The sequence below is a fragment of the Euleptes europaea genome, chromosome 6 (genome assembly GCF_029931775.1).
Source record: "Euleptes europaea isolate rEulEur1 chromosome 6, rEulEur1.hap1, whole genome shotgun sequence".
In the NCBI taxonomy this organism is placed as follows: Eukaryota; Metazoa; Chordata; class Lepidosauria; order Squamata; family Sphaerodactylidae; genus Euleptes; species Euleptes europaea.
In genome coordinates, this window is record NC_079317.1 from 25,670,131 (window position 1) to 25,693,573 (window position 23,443).

A 23,443-nucleotide genomic window follows, 5' to 3' on the forward strand; every position below is an offset into this window, starting at 1 on the left:
CTTCAGGGAAGTCCCCTGAAGGAGCGCGGGGGGGCGAATTTTCCCCCGAACTCCGGATCTCGCCCGAATTTCGGGGATCCGAAGCGGGAGAGTTCGGACTTCGGCATGGCCCGAATCAAAACGGGCCAAATTTTGGCGAATCTGAATTTTACCAATTTTTTTTTCAACAGTCCTAATTCAAAGCATGATCAGAATGGATATTAATCTCTGTGAAAATCCAATGATGACAACCCTCCTGCAATATCATCATTATCCATCACTGTGGATTCTGTGCAGGCATACATGAGGAATGTGCAGGCTCAGGCCAGCCATGGAGAGGACTGAAGAGATTTCCGGAAGATTCGAAGCACTTGGAGTGCTCCCCATCCCCTCTGTCGTGCACTGACATTTCCAGCCGAAATGAGCATGTGACAGAGGTGGGGAGAGCGCTCTTCTCACAGATCTCTCTTCACCATGGAGAGAGGATGCCTGTTGAAGCTTTCCTTCTCTTCTCTCAGGATCTTTTTTTTTCCTGGTGGAAATTCATTCGCGATGACACTTTTTAAAAAGTGCAAGGAGTGTGGGACCAAGATGGCCAAAACAATGAACATGAGGGTCTAAACCAGGGGTGTCGAATTAAATAGTTACAAGGGCCAGATATGACATAAATGTCACTTGGTCGGGCCAGGCCATTCCTCGCCCAGGTTGAGTGTGTGGGTGGGTGGCTGCTTCGGCTGCCTCGTGGGCCGGATAAGAGCTCTCAAGGGGCGGGATCTGGCCCATGGGCCTTATGTTTGACACCCCTGGTCTAAACCACCATCAGATCTGGCCTCTGCTCTGATGCTGGATAACCTTTGTAAAATAGAAGAAGAGGGTTGTAACTCCCTTTTCCAACACCCTCCTGCCAACTCTCTAGTTTCTGAAGTACTCCCATTCAAACAAAGAGTGTGATCCCACTTGCCTCTGCTTGACAAGAAGGGACAAAAGTTAGTTGCCCTAAGATGCAAAATATATTCCTCAGGTGTGCTTGGGCTTAGGGTAGTGAACTTCACAGTCATTATGGGATGGTCTCAAATGTTTTTGTGGGAGAGGTTATTGCAGTATATAGACATGCTTCCTGAAGAAAAAAGGTCGCTGGCAAAGGTGTTGCATGACAAAGGACTAAAATTCAGAAAGCAACAGATCAGTGGTTCAGGGCACGTCACAGACTGCTGTAATGGGGCAATAGGCTCTGCTGGTGTTCTAAGGCACCACTCTTGGCTTTCCTCATCTGCCCTACCTCCAAACACCAGGGCAAAGATTGAGGATCTGCCCTTTGAAGGGAAACATTTGTTCAGTTAACAAATTGACACAGTGCTTGACAGAATCAGAAAAAAACAAGCACACCATAAAATCATTGGGAATCACTGCTCCACCTGGCCCATCTTTCATGCAGAGGTGCTTTCCTTGGCATTCATTCCATTACCCTTACCAAAGGCTATACAGGTACCAGCCAGCCCAGTACCAGCAACATCAATATCTATATCGTCAGCAATTTGGTTTTCAACACCAACCCCAAAAACGAGGGCAAGCAAAAGAACAAACAAACTCTGCCTTCTCCTAGGGAGCAGTTGGGTAGGGGCGGATCACTATCCAGACTAAGTTAGGCTCCACTGTTCTTGGACAGACTCTCTGTTGTTGTTTTTTCAGAGGAATGGGCTAACCATGGATCAGTGGGTCTTGTCCATTGTTTAGTTTGGTTATTCTTTAGAGTTTAATACACCTTCTACAGTTCACAATCCCAGCCAAGCACCATCCCCACCATTCCCATTATTGTGACCGGAAGTCGCTTTAACCTCCTGGTTAAAGGGGCCATCTGAAAAATCCCTAGTTCAGATACCATTAAAGGTATTTTCTCTAGATATTTTCTGACTGATAAAAAGTCTGGGGGGAAGCGCCCCATCTTAGACCTTTGAAATCTTAATACATTTTTTACAAGTTGCAAAGTTCAGAATGTTGTTACCAGAAGTTCTTCCTCTCCTTAGGAAAGGAATGTGATTCGCTGTCCTGGACCTCAAGGATGCATACTTCCATATCTCAGTTCACGAGTCCTGTAGGAAACGTTTGCAATTCCTATGTGGTGATTTGTCATACGAATACACAGTGTTGCCTTTTGGCCTGGCCACGGCTTTGAGAGTCTTTACCTATGTGTCTCTGCTGTGGTAGTACACCTAGCATTCTGGAGGTGTATCCATATTTAGATGACTGGCTGTTTGTGGACAAGTCCTGTGGTACCCTAGTGAGCCACATTTGACTAGCCACTGAGACCTTGAAATCCCTGGGATTTCTGATAAATTGGGGGAAGTCGCACTTAAAGCCTATACAATGTATAGAATTTATTGGGGTTGTACTAGATTTGGTGTCAGGGAGAGCATATTTACCCCTTAAAAGGGCCAAGGCCATTCAAGCATGGCTTCCCATTTTTCAACTCAACGGTTTCAGAAAGTGGTTTGGTTTCAGAGGTTGCTAGGCCTCATGGCCTCTACAATGGCTGTTGTTCTTCATGCAAGTCACTATATGAGGCCCTTACAAAATTGATTCACCTGCTCGTTTAAGCCCTAGACAGACTGTTAGTGGTGTAGACTAGCTATCCACAAAACTATTCTCAGATCACTCTCTTGGTGGTCTGAGGACTCTAACTTGTTCCAGGGTATGAATGTAGGCATGTGCTTCCATTATATCCATTTATACTTGGATGCCTCTCTAACAGGTTGGGGAGCTTCCACTTCAGAGGTCTTTGGACAGAAAGTGTGGGAACCTCAGTGTGGGAACTTCCACTTCAGAGGTCTTTGGACAGAAAGAGAATCAAGGCTGCATATTAACATGTTGGAGGTTTGCTCTTACCTCTTTTGCTGCCCTCATGGACAGAAAACATGACCTCATCACAACAAACAATGACTGCACTTTTATATCAACAAGCAAGGAGGGATGGAATCGCTAGTCCTGTGCAGGGAAGTCACATGGATTTGGCAAAGGGCTATTAAAAAGAGCATATACACTGTACTCTATCCATATAGCAGGACAATCCAACGTCACAGTGGACACACTCAGCAAAGAGGCAAGAGTGGACCACAAGCGGTCTCTCAGTGACCACTATCCGGATTGTATTTTCCAGGAATGGGGATAACTTCAGGTGGACCTTTTTGCCTTAGCAGCCAATGAAAAGTGTTTGAGCAGCCCTGGACAAAGTCTGCATGGGGGACACTTTAATTCCAGTGGGCAGGATGCTTCTTTTAAGTATTACCCCTGTTACAAATCCTACACAAAGTCGTTGTCAAGCTTACAATGGACAGACGAAATCGCATATTAATAGCCTCCTTTTGGCCAAGGAGTGTCTGGCTTCCACAGCATTAGCCCTGACACTTGCCCTTGTTTTTAAATACCTTCTGATCCTAAAAGATGTTTCCTCATTAAAGTACCATTTAGCAACCATATCGGCTTTTCATACCAACATAGATAGTTTCACTGTTTTCTCTGAACCACAATGAGCCCATTCCCCTGCCAGTTCCCCAATGGAGCCTATCATTGGTTTCGGCTAATCTGATGCAGAGGCCCTTTGAACCTTTAGCCAAAAGTGAATTATCCTTCCTACTCTTTAAGACAGCCTTCCTTGTTGCTATAACCTCAGCACACAGGGTGGAAGGGCTGAGGGCACTCTGTTGTGATCCACCATTCACTTGATTTCACAGTGACAAGATGGTGCTTTGTTCCGGCATTGGTTTCCCCCCCAAGGTGATATCAAAGTTTCACATCTCACAGGATATAATTCTCCTGGTGGTTTTTGCTACCCTGTCCTCACCAGTCAAACAATCATTAAACATTGTCGAAGGCTTTCACAGTCAGAGTTCATTGGTTCTTGTAGGTTATCCGGGCTGTGTGACCGTAGTCTTGGTATTTTCTTTCCTGACGTTTCGCCAGCAGCTGTGGCAGGCATCTTCAGAGGAGTAACACTGAAGGACATTGTCTCTCAGTGTCAAGTGTGTAGGAAGAGTAAATATATAGTCAGAAAGGGGTTGTGTTTGAGCGGAATCATTGTCCTGCAAAAAGTATCAAAGGTAATGTGCTAATCATTGTCCTGTAAGTATCAAGATAATGTGCTAATGAGGGTGTGGTATGTTAATATGGAACCATTGTATCTTGAAGTGATCTGTTAACATGTGAAATCCAAAGCTAATCCACATGGCTATTGTGGACTGTAGTCTTTGTTAGTCTGGAGGTTTTCAGGTCAGGAAGCCAAGCCTTATTCATTCTTAAACTCTCTTCTTTTCTGTTAAAGTTGTGCTGATGTTTATGAATTTCAATGGTTTCTCTGTGCAATCTGACAAAATAGTTGGTAGAATTATCCAGTATTTCAGTGTCTTGGAATAAGACCCTGTGTCCTGTTTGGGTCAGTCACTGCTGATCAGCCACTGCTGATTTCTCAGGTTGGCTAAGTCTTCGTGTTCTTTTATCCTTGTTTGTATGCTGCGTTGTGTAGTCCCAATGTAAACTTGTCCACAACTGGAAGGTATATGATATACTCCTGCAGAGGTGAGGGGGTCTCTTTTGTCTTTTGCTGATGGTAGCATCTGTTGTATTTTCTTGGTAGGTTTAAACACTGTTTGTAGGTTATGTTTTTTCAAAAGTTTCTCCATCCTATCAGTGACTCCTTTAATAAATGGCAAGAATACCTTTCCTATGGGAGACTGTTTTTCCTGAGTTTTCTGATTTTTGTTTGGTTTAATGGCCCTTCTGATTTCATTTCTGGAATAGCCATTTGCTAATCATTAAATACATTAGATGTTAGGAGAGCACTGCACTAAGAGTTACAGAAAAGACTGGAGCTTATTCATTTGTTTCACTGGCCATCAGAAGGGCAAGGTGGTGTCTTCTCAGACTATATCTAGGTGGGTGGTATTCACAATAAGGCTGGTGTATTCCTTGGCTGACATATTCTGCCCAGACTAAAGGCTTGCTTCACCAGGGCCCAGGTATCATCTGCGGTGGTCAGCAAGGACTCGATGTCTAACATCTGCAGAGCTGCAACCTGATCCACTCCATCCACATTCATGAAGCACTATTCCATTGATGTGGATTTGAGAAATGAGGCCGCTGTGGGAAGAGTGGTACTACAGTCACTGTCTCACTGACCAGCCCACACCCACCTCCTCAGCTTGTTACTCTCCCATGTGGGACTTCACAGAAGCCATGCCAATGAAAATAGGATTGCATTCCCTGTAAGTGTTGTTCATTGAGTGGTGTTCTGTGCAGGCACACATCCCTCCCTTTCCCCCCCACTGTGGACAGTTCGCTTGGGGGGGGTGCAGTCTCCATAACGGCAAAGGGAGCTCTGAGGGAAGAGTGCTCTCCCTGCCTCCATCACATGCCTGACCGGTGGGAAATGTCAATGTGAGATGGAGGGGGAGAGCTCCAAGTGCTTCTAATCTTCTGGAAAGCTCTTTAGTCCTCTCCATGGGAGGCCTATGCATGTGGAGACCCATGTGAGCCTGCACAGAAAACCACTCAATGAACAACAGTTACAGGTAAGTGCAACCCTATTTGGTTGTGCATGATTTTGTACACGTGCATTATTTCTATGTTCTTTTGTTCTTTCACTGTAGGTGTAAAAAGATATGCCAAGCTTACAAGTGTAGAACAGACTATATTTTATATGAACTTTGACCACTTGGGAGATTTATATCGTATTATTTTAAATGAAACATCTAAAGATTTCCTAGCAGTGCGGATCATGGATGTGAACACTTTATTGCAGGTTTAATATATAGTTGATGTACTAGTGTAAAATGTTTATAAAATGTAATTATTGTTGCATGAAGATGATCATCTATCCTTCAAGTGTATCTAATCAGGAGGCTAGTGATAGTATTTTGATTTTGTACAGTGCAACCCTATTATCTCTGCAGAAAAGCCCTCTTGAATAGTTCAGTTTCACATAGTTTATGGAAAGCCAGGAGAATAGGAGCTTTCCTGACCTCCTTGGGCAGGGCATTTCACAAGGTAGGAGCTACACTGGAGAAAGGATGTGGATGTGAAAGGGCAGTTGTTGATTTTGGCCATTTGCAGGTTGTCACCTGTAGAAGCCCCTGCTGACATGAGCAAAGTTGTCTCAGCAGGAGAGAGGCAGTCCCACAAATAAGATGGGCCAAGACCATGAGGAGCTTTATATGTGATACCTTAACCTGAATCCAGTAACAGATGGGCAGACAATAGAGCATTTGCAGAAATTGAATAATATGCATGCTCTATCTAGTTCCCATTAATAGCCGAGCTGCGACATTCTGGATCAGTTGGAGTTTCTGAGTTGATTTTGTGGGGAGACCAATGTACAATGCATGACAGTAGTCTAATCTCAGTGCTACTCTGGCATGAATACAGGTGGCCAGGCTCACCATGTCAAGGTAAGAGGGCATCTTACTGGCTAGGCTGAGTACTGACACTTACCTGACCTACTTAGCACACTGAACCAGAGAAGAACGAAAAGTTACATGGTTATTTAAAGTTACAGACTCATTCACTTACCTGTTGAACTCTCGGGTTCACTGTTACTTCCGTTGGGGGTTGGGTTTTGTGCTATTGTGAATGTTATATGGAATGAATACTTCATAATCTATGTTATGTAGTCGTATTTGAGAGAAATGTTTGTGAATATGGGGGAAAACCCTTTCCTGCTATGCCAGGTTCTTCCAGTTGTGGCAAAGGACCACACAACGCAACACTTCCTTCCTGGCCGTCCAGGTGTTAGGAGAAGTCTACTCTATTATGGATTTCCCAAGCAGACAGGTTTAATCAACCCACAAGTAGTTCCTCACTCTACTTTTCCTGCTTTCCCTTTTTAGGGATTATGGTTTTCCTTTGTAGTGTCCTATTGTAACAAGTGCTGATGCAAAATGTCCCTGTTTTGCTCTGGGACATTGGCTGCCATGGGGACCTTGGGGGTGATTTCTAGCTCCACTGGTCATGCTTTATTGATTCTGCCCTTTTGTTTCTATTGATGCTGCTTTTTTTGTTTCCCTGGCTCCACAGAACCAGGGCAGCAGTGATGCTCCTAGCTCCCTGTTGGCCACAGTGTTTTCAGTTTTCCATTCTGTGGATTACTTCTGATGGGGATTTGGGGTACTGTCCCATGTTGTGAGACTCAAACCATTCAGCCCCAACTTAACTGGAGGAAGGGACGCCAGGGGCCCAGAAGACCTGCCCAGAGCCAGCCAGGTCGGTGAGGAAGAAATGGGGGAACCCTGGTGGGGTGTTCCCTCTGCTGCCGCTCCCCACCCAGAATCTCCAAGTGCCACCAGGAATCTCCAAGCGTCACCCAGCTGGTGCATCCCCCTTGCTGATACTCAGATGCAGCCCTCAGGCTATGCAGACAAACAGGGCACACTCCGGTCACACACCCCTCTCAGCCACCACTCAGCTGAGGCCCTTGGGCCAGGAGGGCGGCCACGGCCAACTGCAACTTTGTTATCTGAAGGAAATCTATGTCACCCTGCTTCTCCAGACTCTGGAGAAGGGGTGCAACATGGATCAGAAAGATGGGCTGAAGGACTTCTGAGTTCAGGGACCACTTCATGGGCTACGTATTTATTTATTTAGGTAGAAGGTACCTTCCAGCAAGATAATAACACAAATACACTAAAATAAACCCATTAAAAACAAGGCCAAAACAAAGGATAAGTGCAGCTCTAGGTTACAAAAATGAGAAACACTCAAACTAGATGGGTGATACACTTCTGGGTAACAGTGTGTGAACAAGATCTTGGGGTACAGGTGGAGTGTAAGCTCAATATGAGCGGTCAGTATGATATCTTGGTGTGTATCAACAGAGGCATAACATCCAAATCGCAAGATGTCATAGTCCCGCTGTACACAGCATTGGTCAGGCACCTGGAGTATTGTGTGGAGTTCTGAAGGCCTCAATTCCAAAAGGATGTTGACATAATAGAGCAGTTGCAGAGGAGAGTGATGAGGATGATCAGGGGCCTGGAGACCAAGCCCTATGAGGAAAGGCTGAGGGAGTTGAGAATGCTTAGTCTGGAGAAAAGGAGGCTGAGGAGGGACATGATTGCTCTCTTTCAGAATTTGAAAGGCTGTCAATTAGAGGAACACTGGGAGCTATTCCTGTGGGCAGGAGAGAATAGGACTCACAATAATGGGTTTAAATGACAGGTGTAAAGGTGCTGGCTGGATATTAGATTTTTTTTTTTTTAACAGAGTAGTTCGGCAGTAGAATCGTCTCCCCCTCACTGGTAGTCTTCAAGCAGCGGCTAGACAAACACTTACCAGGAATGCTTTAGGCTGATCCTGCATTGAGAAGGGGGCTGGACTAGATGGCCTATATGGCCCCTTCCAACTCTATTATTGTATGTTAGCTTGAGCTCCCATTAGAGTGACTGCACAGATGACCATTCAAAGAATACCAGCTACAGATGAGCAACCTGTTCTGTCCTTACGTGGGCCCTAATATATTGATTTGGCTTTTAGAATTGCTCTTGATAATTTTGCAAATGTTACATTTATGAACATAAAGAAATGAGATGTTTCTTTTTTTGGACTTTGTTTTAGGAGGATGATTTAGCTTTTGATGGCGCTTTATCTCCACAGTACATCACTGAAGAGCAGATAATGTTTTTTAGTCATATTCCACCAGGTTCAGTTGGACCAAGATTCTATAATCTGTACATCGGAAAAGCATTAGAATATGGGTAAATACCAGTCATGCTAAATGATCTAAGAACTGTTTATCAAGGAATATCCATGTGTTCTACACTTATAAAAAAGTATTTGTTTCATAGCAGAAGTGTGCAAATTCCATGACTTTACACTTTACAAATTCCCTTGGTTTTACACTCTCATAAAATACAGTAAAACAAATACAAACAGCATAGTAATTAAAATGAACATCAACAGCATTCTCTCACACACAGAGACCTTTGCAGGCCTGCCATATATTTGCATACAGGTAAATCAGCTGTGAGACCCAACAACAGGAAACAAATACTTTTCCTGACCATGAAGGTTCTTTATTTTGCAAAAATGTTAGCTTTGATTTTTTAACTATTTACATGGACCCATGTTTCCTTTAAGTCTGCTTCTAGAGTTACTCTATCTTAAATTTTAAGCACATACCAAAGGTCCCCAAGGTAGTGCCCAGGGGTAGAGTTGCCAACCTGCAGGTGATGGCTGGAGATCTGCTTTTACAACTGATCTCCGGGCAACAGAGATTAGTTCACCTGGAGAAAATGGCAGCTTTGGAAAGTGGACTCTATGCCATTGAAGTCCCTCCCCTCTCCAAACTCTGCCCTCTTCAGGCTCCACCCCCAAAATCTCCAGGTATTTCCCAACGCGGAGCTGGCAACCCTATCCATGGGCACTGTGGTGCCTACCAATACCTTTCCTGGCACCCACCAAGTGTTTTTAGAAATGGGGAGGGGCCCAGGTGGCAAGGCTTCTAATTGGCCATTGGAGAATTGATTGTGCAGATTTTTTAAAAAAATGTTGCTTGGACAGCAGCTGCTACCATGACACAAGGATCTTCACTGTGTGACTGAAAGTTAATTTTGGACAGAGTCCAGTCCACAAACCAAGCCAGGTAGGATAGCCTCTTTGGCTACCAACGTTTTTATGAGAGCCGGCAATGTAATTTGTATTCCAGGAAACAAGAAAGCATGTCCCAGAGAGCTGTCTTTTGCAAGCCCTAATAAATTTCCTCCCCCAATGAAAGACAGAGTTACATGCATAGGAAATGGCAATTATCAAGCATCATACTCTCTGGATATGGATCATATCCTTTCCTGATCCCTTCTTCCTTCAGCCATTAAAATTCTACTTCAAAGGTCAGTTGTCTGTTCACTGGCCAATGAAATTTATGACCACCACATACTCTCTTTGGGATGTATGAGTACTAGGTTGGAAAAACAGCCAAATGGGACAAGTTCTAAACGTGCTGTAGTTAATTTTATTTAAAGTGTAGGTTGACACTGTCATCCTGATGTGCTTCCTTTCTCATTCAGGATGGGAGGATCAGGTATAATCAACAAGGTTTTCGAGCACAACTATCCTCCATATTTTTCATCATCTATCGTTGTTGATGTTCTGGATCGGTTCCCTATTGAGGCTAGCACTAGCAGCCCTTGTGTATTAAATACTTTAACCATTTTGCAACCTGATCCTGGTACTACTGCATTTAAGCTTCAGCTTGGTGCTTCAGGTGAGTTAAGAATGTATAGATCACATGGTAATGAGGACATTTCAGAAGTATTAATCCAGGAGTCCCCAACATGGTACCCATGGGCACCATGGGCACCCACCAACACCTTGCCTGGCACCTGTGAAGTGTTAGAAAGTGGGCAAGGCCAGAGGGCTTTTGCCCAGCAGGGCTTCTGATTGGCCATTTGGGATCCAATTGACTGTGCAGATTTTTTAACAGTTGCTTTCGCAGAAGTTGCCATTGCAGCACAAGGATCTTCACTGCATGGATGAAGGAAAGCTGTTTGTATTCAGGAAAATATTCTTTTAAAAATATGTTCACTTTAAAAAGGCACCCTGTTAAGCTTTTGCCTGAAATGTTGAAGAGTTACTATTAGAGTTATTCATAACCTCACTCCCTTAACACTTTGTTGTTGGCTCCACCTCTTGTGGCAGCCATTTTGTGGTTGTACTCTGTGTCAGAATTCCAAAGTCGCCTGCAGGATCTTAAAGGTCTTAGAGTAAAACTATGTTAAATTGTGGAACTCCCTGCCCCAGGATGTGGTAATGGTTGCCATCTTGGAAGGCTTTAAGAGGGGAGTGGACATGTCCACGGAGGAGAGGGGTAGTCATGGCTACTAGTTAAAATGGATGCTAGTCATGACACATACCTATTCTCTCCAGGATCAGAGGAGCAAGCCTAATATATTAGGTGCTGTGGAACACAGGCAGGATGGTGCTGCTGCAGTCGTCTTCTTTGGGGGCTTCCTAGAGGCACCTGGTTGGCCACTGTGTGAACAGACTGCTGGACTTGATGGGCCTTGGTCTGATCCAGCAGGGTTTATGTTCTTATATTCTTATGTTCTTAAAGCTATCCTTGTCCACTCAGGCCTCCAGTGGTATACATAAAAAGTGGTCACCTTTATTTGTGGGTTCTGTTCAGATGCTTCACAAAAGCAACGTTTATTTTGACTATGGTTAGTTAGTGAAACCGAGGATTGGTTCCACAGACTTAATACTGAACCCTGGCTTGTTTCGCCAATTCTTGGTTCCAGTGCCGCCACTGCTCTTTCCCCTGCCCCTTCACCAAAGACCAAGTTGGTATTGCAGCCTGCTTTGCAGCATCCAGCTGAGGACTGAGCCTTGTAGCACTGTCAACTCACTGAGCATCAGCTGCAGCTATACAAGGGCAGGGAAGCTGCCCTTTGGAATCTTTGGCCACTCTTGGAATACCAAGCAGCTGTCAAGCCACACACCTCTTCATGGAGGGTAGGGAAGGTTTTCCCACTAAGATTTTCCCTATCCCCCCCCAAAAAAAGGGGAAAAAGCTTCCTGCTGCTATTTTCAGTGTAAAAGGTAAAGGTCCCCTGTGCAAGCACTGGGTCATTCCTGACCCATGGGGTGATGTCACATCCCAAAGTTTACTGGGCAGACTTTGTTTATGGGGTGGTTTGCCAGTGCCTTCCCCAGTCATCTTCCCTTTACCCCCAGCAAGCTGGGTACTCATTTTACCGACCTCAGAAGGATGGAAGGCTGAGTGAACCTTGAGCCGGCTACCTGAAACCAACTTCCGTCGGGATCGAACTCAGGTCGTGAGCAGAGCTTTTGACTGCAGTACTGCAGCTTACCACTCTGCGCCACGGGGCTCCTCATTTTCAGTGTAACCCTCCTCAAATTCCACTAAACACCTCCCTAAGTTTCCTCTTTTTGCTACACAAGATGCTTGTACCAGATACATCTCCCCACCTTTACTCATATGGCCAGGCAAGTTTTGTCTCCATACCAAGATATCTCACCAGCCACGAACCTTAAGTGTTTGCCCATGAAGTTCTAAACCCCAACAAAGCCCCTGCAGCAGCGTTCTCACTCCCATCTGTTTCCACTTACTCCAGTAAACACACAGATGAATTGCACGATTCTTCTAAATTACTAAACAGAGAAAGTAAGTAAAAGGAGGAGCAGCTGTGAATACTGGGGTAGGGAGTGCTAAGGCTAGTGTGGCCTTTCAAGGGCCTTTAAGGACATGGGGATAAATTGTCCCAAATGCACTGGCTAATGACTTTGCAGACAGCTTGACTGCCTAGGGTTGCCAGCTCCAGGTTGGGAAATATCTGGAGATTTTGGGGGTGGAGCCTGGGTAGGGTGAGGGGAGGGACTTAAATGGGGTATGATTCCATAGAGCCCACTTTCCAAAGTGACCGTTTTCTCCAGGGGAACTGATCTCTATCAGCTGGAGATCAGTCGTAATAGCAAGAGATCTCCAGCCACCACCTGGAGGCTGGCAATCGTAGCCTAGGAGGACAGATTAATGGCTTCTCGGGATGAGTTGTCTGCCTGGAACCTGCAGAACAGAGATTCAGGATGATCTTCAAGATGCAAGAAATTTCTTACAGCTATACTGGATAGAGCGGTCAATGAGCACATCCAACTACATTTAAGAGGCACTTAAGTGGCTTTTAAGTGCTGCTTCTGATGCCTAAATACCCTCTCCCCTAGTATCCAGGACCAAATATGATACTAGTTGTTGTTCTTTTCAGCTGTGGTCCATGGAGCATGCACCACATCTGAACAGCATGGACATTGTCTATAACAAACTTGTTCACCCCCACAGACAGAGGATGATCTCTGAGCGTTCCAAGCCCTGTTAGTCCTTGCTCAGGCCAGTCAGTAGGCACTGACCAAATGCAACTGGGTATTCTGCATGCCCCAGCAGCAGGCCCTCATTGATTTTGTTTTGGCTACTAATAGCAAACTATCAGCCAAAAATAAGGGAGTGGCTCCAGAGGGCGGTCCAACCTCAACTCTCCAACATGCAAGTCCTAACATTCTGTCTGATCAGTTGCCCAAGCAGAATATGACCTCAGACAATTTATGTTTTGGAAACAGGAAAAATACATATTCATTATCAATCTCAGCTTTGTATATGTTAAAATATGAACTTTCTTGTTTTGTAGATACTCACATATTTCTACCATCCGACATTGAGAAAACTGTTGTGATTCCAGGATTCAGCAGTTTCCTCATTACTGATGTTAAGGATGACCTCACTGCTTTAGCGGATGCCACTATGCCTCACCGAGCACCTTTAAATACTGCCTTTAAAAGCAGGCGGTGGTTCCTGTATGACTTCGGCACTACAAATGGAAGGAAATGGAGGGTTGTTGTTGACAGATGTAGATACACAATACAGCAGCTTGATGATCTACCCGTCCATGTTATTAAATACTTGGATCTTGGGTCAACACTTAATTTTTCATTCAGAGTGACACCAGTTAATGTAGGTAAGACATTTAAGATCTTGCATTTACTTATACAGATTATTAGCTCTCAAAACAACCTATTTAACAGATAGACATTGAAATGAGAGTTTCCGGTACTTTATGATAATAGTAGCCTCTTTCTAAATATGACTGAAAGGCAATCAAAATCCACCCTTTGTGGGGTATAGTGGTCAGATATATGTAGGACACCCTATAGCCACACTCCCAGTAAGACTATATGGCAAAGAATAAACTTCAGATTTCTCCCCTTACACATAGTTCCTTGGAATGAGTAATGAAGCCAGGATTAGTGTATATTCCATACGGATCCCCAATCGGATGCCTCTCGGAAGTTCGTTACTGCACAAATTAAGCGCTGATGTGATACCCGAGTACCATTCGAATCTGCCTTCTTCACAAAGCTAAGGCAGGCTGTGTGCTTCTTCACTATAGTGGCTAAGGGACTGTTCAAAAAGATATAGCCATAGGCAATATTACAAGGTTGTTTGCTGCCAATATTGTACGTCAAGAGCTCTGCTGGATCAGACTAAGAATCCATCTAGTCCAGTGTCCTGCTTAAGGAAGCCTTCAAGCAGTGTATGAAGGCAACAGCTCTCCTCTGCTGCTCTCCCACTCCCCACACAACTGGTGTTCAGAGGTAAATGACCTCCAAACAAGGAAGTTCCATTTCATCAACATAGCTAATAGAAGTTGATATCATTTAATTTGTCATTTTTAAAAAATCTAGGGCATAAATGCTGTTATTAATAACACACATTAAACACAGTACTTTTGAAAGCATTCAGGATATTTTACATCTCAGTCTCTGGCCAGAGAGATCGCTTTACTTTCAACCAGTAGCCTCTCTTCACCAGGAACTCCAGTTGATGGAGCTGCACATCCGTCCTCCCTGCTCCACTGTGCTCCTGGTCATACGGAGTGAAAGTTGAGAGAGATCAGGAGATATGAACAAATTGATACAGGTTTCCAATCACTGAAAGCAAACTGATCTTAAATCAGAAGAGCATTGTGTGGATGGGTCTTTTTTCCATAGTATTGCCATCAAACATTGCTGGTTCAGTACCTTATGGAGGCAACTCTGTTCGTTGTGCTTCTGGGGCTTCCTCTTCTTGCTCTGCATTATTGGAATTCTTATCACCTGTTGGATCCCTGTATCCATCTCTATGAAATTAGGCACAGATAATTGTTTGGACAAGGCATATAATATTCATATAGCACCAGAGGTGGAGACTTAGGCCTATTAGACAGTCTATTGGGGGAGTTTTATTGGAGGTGCTGGTTCTAAGTTTAGTATGTTTCAGATGTAACTTTTAAACTGTTTTAAGAGTTGGTACTTTGTCAGAGTGAGAGACGAAGTTGGGGCTGGATGTCTAGGCTTGGTGAGAGTAAGCCTAGAGCAAAGACCATAGAAAGCTCAATGAAAATATTGACCCACTGTGTGGTAGTGGTGAAAAAGGCAAATTCCATGCTAGGAATTATTAGGAAAGGGATTGAAAATATAACATCCGATATTGTAATACCCTTGTATAAAGCTCTGGTGCAGCCTCCTCTGAAATACTGTGTGAGATTGTGGTCACCATATCTCAAAAAAGACAGTGAAGAACTGGAGGAAGTAAAAGAAGGGCAATTAAGATGATCAGGGGATGGGAGCATCTTTCCTGTGAGGAAAGGCTGGAGGGTCTGGGACTTTTCAGTCCTGCAAAAAGACAGCTAGATATGATAGCGGTTTATAAAATTATTAATGGTGTGGAAAAGTAGAAATAGCGGTTTTTCTCCCTCTCCCATAATACTAGAATTCAGAGGCACCAAATGAGATTGTTAGGAAATAGGTTCAGAACAAAGGAAATGCTTCTTTACTCAATGACTAATTAAACTGTGGAATTCATTGCCAGGGGAGGAAGAAGAAGAAGACTTAGTTTTATACCCCACTTTCCTCTACCTTTAAGAAGTCTCAAAGAGGCTTAGAATCACCTTCCCTTCCCCTTTCCACAACAGACACCTTGTGATGGCCACTAAGGCTGTTGATTCGGTTCATCCCGAACCGAAAAACAGCCGAATTTCCCCCAATTCGGCGGTTTTTAGTTCTGGACGAACCAAACTTAAAAAAAAGCGGGAAACGGGGGAGCCGAATTTGCCAACTTCGGGGTGTTCGGCGAATAAATTCAGCAGATTTGGGGTCCCCCCCCCGCACGCCTTCACGGGGCTTCCATGATGGCGCGCGGGGGGCTCTTTAAACAGATCTGCGAGGTGCAGATCTGTTTAAAGAGCCCCCCGCGCGCCTTCATGGTAGCCCCGTGAAGGCTCGTGGGGCCGAATTTTTCCCCAAACTCTGGATCTCGTGCCGAATTTCACTGATCCGAAGCGGGGGAGTTCAGACTTTGGCACGTCCCAAATTAAAAAGGACCGAATTTTGCCAAAGCCAAACTTTACCGAATTTTTTTTCCAACAGCCCTAATGGCCACAAGCACAGATTGCTTTAAAATGGAGCTAGATTCATGGATACGTCCCTCAATGGCTGCTAGCCATTGATGAAAGAAGTCATCATATACAGAGGCAGCAAACCTCTGAATACCAGTGCTGGGAGGTAGCAGCAAGGGAGGCCCTCAGCCTCTATTCTTCATTTGCCCTCCAGGGCTACTGGTTCGGCTCTGTGTGTAACAGGATCCTGGACAATATGGACCACTGGTCTCATCCTTCAGGCTCTTCTTATGTCCTTTGACTAAACTTTCAGCAAGCCTGCATGGGTGTGAGCTTTGCATGTGTCTGACTGTTTGTAACTGGAGAGGAGGGTAAGAGCTCTAACTGATGTTATGACAAGCAATGGGAACCGTTGCAATGGGAGAAGCACATCCTTGATGAAGGGATGTAGGAGATTGTCAGATACTTACAATCTGAACCCTCTGCTGAAACACCAAGAATAGCTGTTATAAATAGAATCTCTGAGAGGGATCTTGAACTGTTTTCTCTTCGCTTTATTTTTCTTGGGTTGCTTACAGAAGGGAACACTGGAGATTTTTAGTATCACTTTTGGTGTTTCCCTTCCTCTACAGCTTATCAAGTATTTCGGATGCACCTAATGGAGGTAATAGTAGGAAATCCCAGTCTACTGGTTGCGGATGCAGAAGACCACTGGGATGACACTGATAGTTATATAATGAACCTAAAGGTTCAAAGCAGATTTTTTGAGCAGGTAACAGACTAATGACATTGCTTAGGATGTCTAATAAAACAAATATGGGCTTAATATGCAACCAAAGTCACACCAGGCTGTTCTCCCCAGTACTGTCTACACTATGCTACTTGAGAGTAGTTCTCATTGAGTTGGCATTGTTCTGTAAGATCTCTTGAAAGCAATGAGGTGTTAAATTAGTCATGACTAACTTGTGTTGTTCCCAGTGGGACTTAATTGCAACTAAATTTTAACTAGATTGGGACCATTGACGTACTGTACTTTATTTTTTGTTTATTGGATTACTAGACATATCTGAGTGGGAGAGGCATTTATCAAATGAGAAGATAGCACCTGGAACCAATCCAGAAAAAAGGCATTATTTTAACAGCCATGTGTTCATAGAAAGATCTTATGGTGGGAAATAAATTATTCTAATGTGGTGTGGTGGTTAAGAGAGTTGTTCTAGTATCTGGGAGACCAGAATTCAAGTCCCCACTTGTGTTATGGAAGCTCACTGGGTGACCTTGGGCCAGTCACTCTCTCAGCCTAACCAACCTCACAGGGTTGTTGTGAGGATAAAACAGAGGAGAGGAGAATGATGTAAGCTGCTTTGGGTTCCCATTGGGGAGAAAGGTGGGGTACAAATGAATTAAATAAATAAATAATTTATATTGTATTATGTTGTAGACATATTATTTTTCCATGTTTTTTAAAAAATAAACATTCCTAGGGTAAAACTTCCATTGCTGTGATTGTCATACAAGCATCCCTTGTTTGCGATGTCACAACCCTTATATTAACACTGAAGAACTCCTGCTCATATCTTAAAGTAATGCACTACACTCTGCCTGTTCAACTGTCTGCTTCAGACTGGCTTTCACAACTGGCCAATGCCTCAAAACAACTAAAGAATTTACCGGTAAGGATCCAAAACCCTACCTGTCAAACTATTAATTGTTTTTTTTTTCAATCTCTTTCCTGTCGTTCCCTAAGCCTTTTGACTAGGTCAGGGCAAGGCATATTCTAGTTGTTGCAGGGATACATGATAGATGGTTCCAAAGAGATGTTCACAAGGGTATTAGAGTGAGCTTAACTTTAATGTGGCCCAAGAGAAAGAATGGTGCTGGGGGCATCAATTAACTGCTCGGCGTCTGTTCCACACTTTTAATCAACACATTTATATCCTGCTCTTCTGCCTGTAAAAACACCCATAGGGAATACCAATCCCTAAAACTGCATAAATGTAAGAGCATAACAAAATCCATTACAAAATAAAAGGATCACAATCATTCAGTCATAAATTTTACAATATTTTTTAAGCACAGCAGTTTAAAACCCCAAGTCCCATAACCCTCAAAACTCTGTGCAAACGGAACATTTAAACTTCTTTTAGTTCCATTACTTAGGGTTCATCTCTGAAAAAGCCCTGTTCCTCATGACCGTAGGCGTCATCTCAGAATGAAGCAAAACGTTCAGTTGATGCTACTGTCACAGGCAGATGAAAGCACTTGTGTAGCAGTGGCAAGAGAAGGCCTACTGTTAGGGAAAAAATTATAAGGACAGCTCGGATAAAGGGGAGAGGTGATCAAGCTCTGCCTACCCACCAATCTGTGCTGGGATTTGTTTCGCGCTCAGGTACCAGGAAAAAGAAGGTACTCCATTGAGCTTCGAAAACACTGCTGCAGGTCTGATTATAGAATATGCCCTAACAAGCATGCACTCACCCATACTTAGAATCATAGAATCTTAGTGTTGGAAGGGGCCACACAAGCCATCTAGTCCACCCCCCTGCTCAACGCAGGGTCAGCCTAGAGGAGTGTTGGCGAATGTATGGCACGCGTGCCGCAAGCGGCATGCCGAGCCCTCTCTGTGGGCATGTGCGGAGCCGTCGCGACTGCCTAGGTCTGTGCCGTGTTGCCGTGGTGCGGTGCTCCTTCTCCCCAAGCCCATACTCCCCAAGCCTGCACTGGAGCTCTCCCTCTCCTTGCACCGGGGCAAGCCCCTCCCTCTCAGCTGAGCTGCAGCCGCAGCTCAGCTGTTTGTCGGCCACAGCTCAGCTGTTTGTTGGGCCCCCGCCTGTCTTCAGTTTGGACGGGGAGGCTGTGGCCGAGAATCTTGCCACGCCCCCCTCCTCTCAGCTGAGCTGCAGCTCAGCTGTTTGTCGGGGGCCCGCCATCTTCAGTTTGGGGGCTGCCTGTCTTCAGTTTGGGGGGCCCGCCCATCTTTACTTTGGACCGGGGAGGCTGTGGAGCACCTTGCCACGCCCCCCTCTCAGCTGAGCTACGGGGCAGCTCAGCTGTTTGTTGGGGCCCCGCCCGTCTTCAGTTTGGGGGCCCCGCCCGTCTTCAGTTTCTTCCATTCTGCTTTCCTAGGTAGGTATTACCACATTGATTGCTCTGCCTTTTTTCTTTTTCTCCCTGCTTACTCTGTCAGCTTCTCATCATCCCTTACCATCCAACTGACTCTCTTCACCCCATTCCAACTGCCTTTTCAAACATCAACATTGTTTTTCCCCCCTTATAGAATGTTAAGCGCTGTGCTGACTCACCTATATATCTAATTCTGAACTTGGTCCCAGGGTGCAGCTGTTTTTAAAAGGCCCTTTACAGAAACAACAAGGTACTAACTTCTCAGCTGAACCCTCCCCTCCACACCAGGTACAATTATCTCCTAGCAAGGAAAGAAGACAAAAAGATTTGTCTACCAGGAACAATAGCCACCCAGTTGGGGAGGACATTTTTAATTGGGAAAATGAAGAAAGTTAATATCCTCCCAGCCCAGTGTGGTCTGTCCCTATGGCTGCATTTTAGGGTGAAAAAACCATGTGGAGATCTAGTAATGGATCTTCAACCTAATGTGTGGTTTGGCCTTTAGTCCTCTCGGTTTCAGTCTGAGAGCTAAATAGAAGAAAATACTTTTCTCCCCTTGAAATCTATGGAATTCAGAAGTACTTGAGGAGCTGGGGGTTGGGGACATGGTTCAACGGTAGAACACCTGCTTTGCAGTAAGTAGACAGTACTGACCTTGATAGACAAAGGTCCATGAAGCTTCAGGTGTCCCATGTGGCTGGTACTACAGTGGCTTTGTTCTCAGACGTGGGCCATATCTTTGACCCTCCTGTCATGCCAGGATATATCTCTGTCTGTCTACCTGGCTTCCCCCAAGCCTCATTTCTAGAAGAAATTTCCAACTCTTTCTAGAACAAATCATCTGACAGCTGCCCGTTTTCAAATTTCACTGTGCATAACAAAACATGGTAAGCCCCTCTCTGATGGGGATATTATCAAAACAGCCATGTTGTCTGGGAGTAATTCCCTTTTTCATGATTTCCAAAACAAGGATAAAATTATTCAATGCATCTCTGAGATGCCACTTAGCAGAAATACTGTTGAGATCGAGTCCAGCGCATGGCAAGTGATGTTAGTTAGCAGCTCACCACTGACTTACAAAAGGCAGCCTGTTACTCCATGTGCTTGGATGAAAGCACAGATATAAATAATCATGCAAGGCTAGCAGTAATTTTGCGTTATGCTGTTGGTGACATCATGAGAGAAGAGCCGGTGAAACTGGTGTCTTTGCCTAAAAGAACACAAGGGATAGATATCTACAATGCTGTGATGGAGGCTTTTTTGTCACAAGACATAAGACCAGAAAAAGTGGTTTCAGTTACTAGTGATGGGGCACCTTCTATGATGGGGGCAACATCTGGTTTCATACAATTCTTTGTTAAAGAAACAAAACATCAAGTCATTCAGTTCCATTGCATTATACATCAAGAAGCTCTTTGTGCCAGGGACAGCAGCAAAAAATTTGATGATGTCCTCAAAGATGTCACAAAAATGGTGAATTACATCATGGCTCATGCTCTGAATTGTCGACAGTTTCAAGAACTTCTTGAGGAGGTTCAGGCACAGTATAATTGTCTACTTATGTACAATAATGTCCGGTGGCTGAGCAGAGGACGAGTCCTGGAGAGATTTTTAGCCTGCTTGGATGAAATTAGGCTGTTTATGAATGAAAAAGGGCAGGAATATCCACAGCTCACTGATATGGCCTGGCTTACCAACCTCATGTTTTTTACAGATTTTACACAACACTTCAATGTACTAAACAAACAACTACAAAGTGTAGAGAAAACAGCAGAAAGGATGTTTTGTGATATCAAAACATTTGAGAGAAAACTGCAGGTTTTTGAAAGAGACCTTGAAAGTGGGCAGCTGAAATATTTTCCAAAACTAAAAATGCATTTAGAAAATTCTACAACATTTGCAGACAATCCTACAAGCCATCAGGAAATCTACAAGGAATTTTCTAGTATTGTAGCAGCTGCACAGGTGAATTTTAGCAACAGATTTTTACAGTTCCGTAAGATGGAGACAACCCTGTGTTTTCTTACTTCTCCAGATAAAGCCACATTTGAAGAATTTGATCTTTCCTGCCTACACTGGTTAGATTTAGAAAATCTGGAAATGGAGCTAATAGAATTTCAAGAACGCTCTATCTGGAAAAATAAATTCTATGACTGCGTGAAACACTTGAGAAGATAGAAGGGATGACAAAGGATAGCACAGTTAGTTCTGAAAATGAAATCCTTAAAGTGTGGAATTCTCTGCCAAATAATTTTAAGTCAATGAAAGCAGTTGGGATTGCTTTCCTTACTTTGTTTGGATCATCTTATGCTTGTGAGCAGCTGTTTTCAGCTTTGAATTATATCAAATCTGACACCAGAAACAGACTAACAGATGACCTGAGTGCTGCATATGTTGCTCTCAAACTTACAAAGTATGAGTCAAGGGTGGACGAATTATCAGCATGCTCACAACAGCAAAAATCACATTAATTGTTCAAAAGCATGCCAAATGCAAACGTTTACCTTTCAATAAAAAGTTGTTTGTATCATTGAAAGCTCTGTTATTGTGTTTTTCTTTTAAGGCAAAAGATGTTAACGTATGAGTTTTTTTCTCTAAACTAAAACCTCAGTATTCAGGTTAAATTGCTGCATTGGCACTCGGCGATAAATAAGTGGGTTTTGGGTTGCAGTTTGGGCACTCGGTCTCTAAAAGGTTCGCCATCACTGGCCTAGAGCATCCCTGATAAAGACTGCCAGTGAGGGGAGCTCACCCCCTCCCTAGGTAGCCAATTCCACTGCTGAACTACTCGTACTGTAAAATATATATATATGTATCCTAATGTCCAGCGGGTACCTTTCCGCCCATAATTTATGCCCATTATATAATTCACACATATTCACAATGTATGGCAGGCTTTTTGGTGATGATTGATCAGGAGAGATCTTTAAGGGACATCTCTAGATAAAATGGCTGGCTGGGCCTTTGGTGCTGATTAGTCAGGAGAGAGCTTCAAGAGAGGATTCCTGCTCCACAGGTCTCTGCTCCACCTAAGTGACCTTAGATCTTATAACCTATTCTTCTTTCTCCTTGCTTTTGTCAGTCCATCAGGGGGTCTTGCCATGTATGGTCATCTTGGCACCTGTCAATTCAGGTCCTGTGACTTGGTGGGGTGATCTTGACTCACATGCATTCCGGAACTTTGCTGACATGCATCTCATGGCCTTTTTCTCTGGTAGGGAGCTGACAATTACTCTTTTTAGTCACAGGGTAGAGGTCATCTGGGGATCTTCCTGTTGGTGGTCTCTTTACTCATATGTAGGGTTGCCAGGTCCCTCTTCGCAACCAGCAGGAGGTTTTTGGGGCGGAGCCTGAGGAAGGTGGGGTTTGGGGAAGGGAGGGACTTCAATGCCATAGAGTCCAATTGCCAGTTCCAGGGAAACTGATCTCTATCAGCTGGAGATCAGTTGTAATAGCAGGAGATCTCCAGCTACTACCTGGAGACTGGCAACCCTACTCATATGGCCTTTGGTCTTCTTCTGGCCTACACTCATGGATTCATTCATTCATTCTCTCATTCACTTATTAATTGCACAGATTATATGGTTAAATGGGATTATATGAAAATTACTTCTGAAGGTGCATTTCTTAAACTGTTGGTGTCATATTTTACTTATTGTGAAATTTTCTGCTCTGCTCCTTCAACAGGAAGTCAAAAGCAAACAGCTTGTTCCATTAGTTACACAGTATATATATTTTCAGTATTTATGTGTGGAATACTGCTTTATTTGCTGAATAACATGTCAACAAAATGCCCAGATTTTTTTTTTTTAATTCAATGTTCAGATAAATTTACTGAGCATTGGACTTTTTTATTTTGGAATATCCTGTTATTTTGGAATAACAGGATAAGAGATTCCTAATTTTTAATGAGTTATTATAATGCCTCTTTATTTCTTTCTGTAATTGAGTATGAAATATTGCATTATATGAGTTGTATTGTTTTGTTCTTGTATTATGTTATAAGAATCTAATGAATTGAAAAGAAAGGACAGTAGAGTACTAGTTGAAATCTAGAATCTCCATTGTACTGATCCAATCATGTAATATGTGAAGTGTATTCAATCTCTAGAATTTCATGTACAATTTTTTTTAATCTGTAACACACGTTCAGATTTCTTTCAGGTATCTCTGAAATCAGCAGGACTAATGATGAGCAAAAAGAGCAGGCCTGGTAAGATGGTACTAACTTGCTATCTGTTGTCTTCCCAAACAGGTGAACTATAGGCCCCCATCTAGACTGGGAATTGCTGTTCCACTCACAGAAAACTTTTACAATGTTGACCCTGAACAGCCTAGAATGAGAGATTATTTTCAGGGATCAAAAGTAAGTCTTGCTAGCTACACCCACAGAACCTTTGATAACATGTATTTTTAAATTG

General features: G+C 43.7%; 1 protein-coding gene across 1 annotated transcript in view; it reads left to right on the forward strand.

Moving 5' to 3' along the window:
- The window catches only part of CATSPERB (cation channel sperm associated auxiliary subunit beta), a 70,201-nt gene that overhangs the window by 29,540 nt on the left and 17,218 nt on the right, over nt 1-23,443 (forward strand). The window contains exons 12-19 of the mRNA XM_056851835.1: nt 1,456-1,593; nt 5,619-5,770; nt 8,578-8,717; nt 10,026-10,222; nt 13,155-13,481; nt 16,532-16,671; nt 17,384-17,572; nt 23,278-23,388. Of these exons, the coding sequence (XP_056707813.1) occupies nt 1,456-1,593; nt 5,619-5,770; nt 8,578-8,717; nt 10,026-10,222; nt 13,155-13,481; nt 16,532-16,671; nt 17,384-17,572; nt 23,278-23,388 (1,394 nt within the window). The remainder of the gene's footprint in view (nt 1-1,455; nt 1,594-5,618; nt 5,771-8,577; nt 8,718-10,025; nt 10,223-13,154; nt 13,482-16,531; nt 16,672-17,383; nt 17,573-23,277; nt 23,389-23,443) is intronic.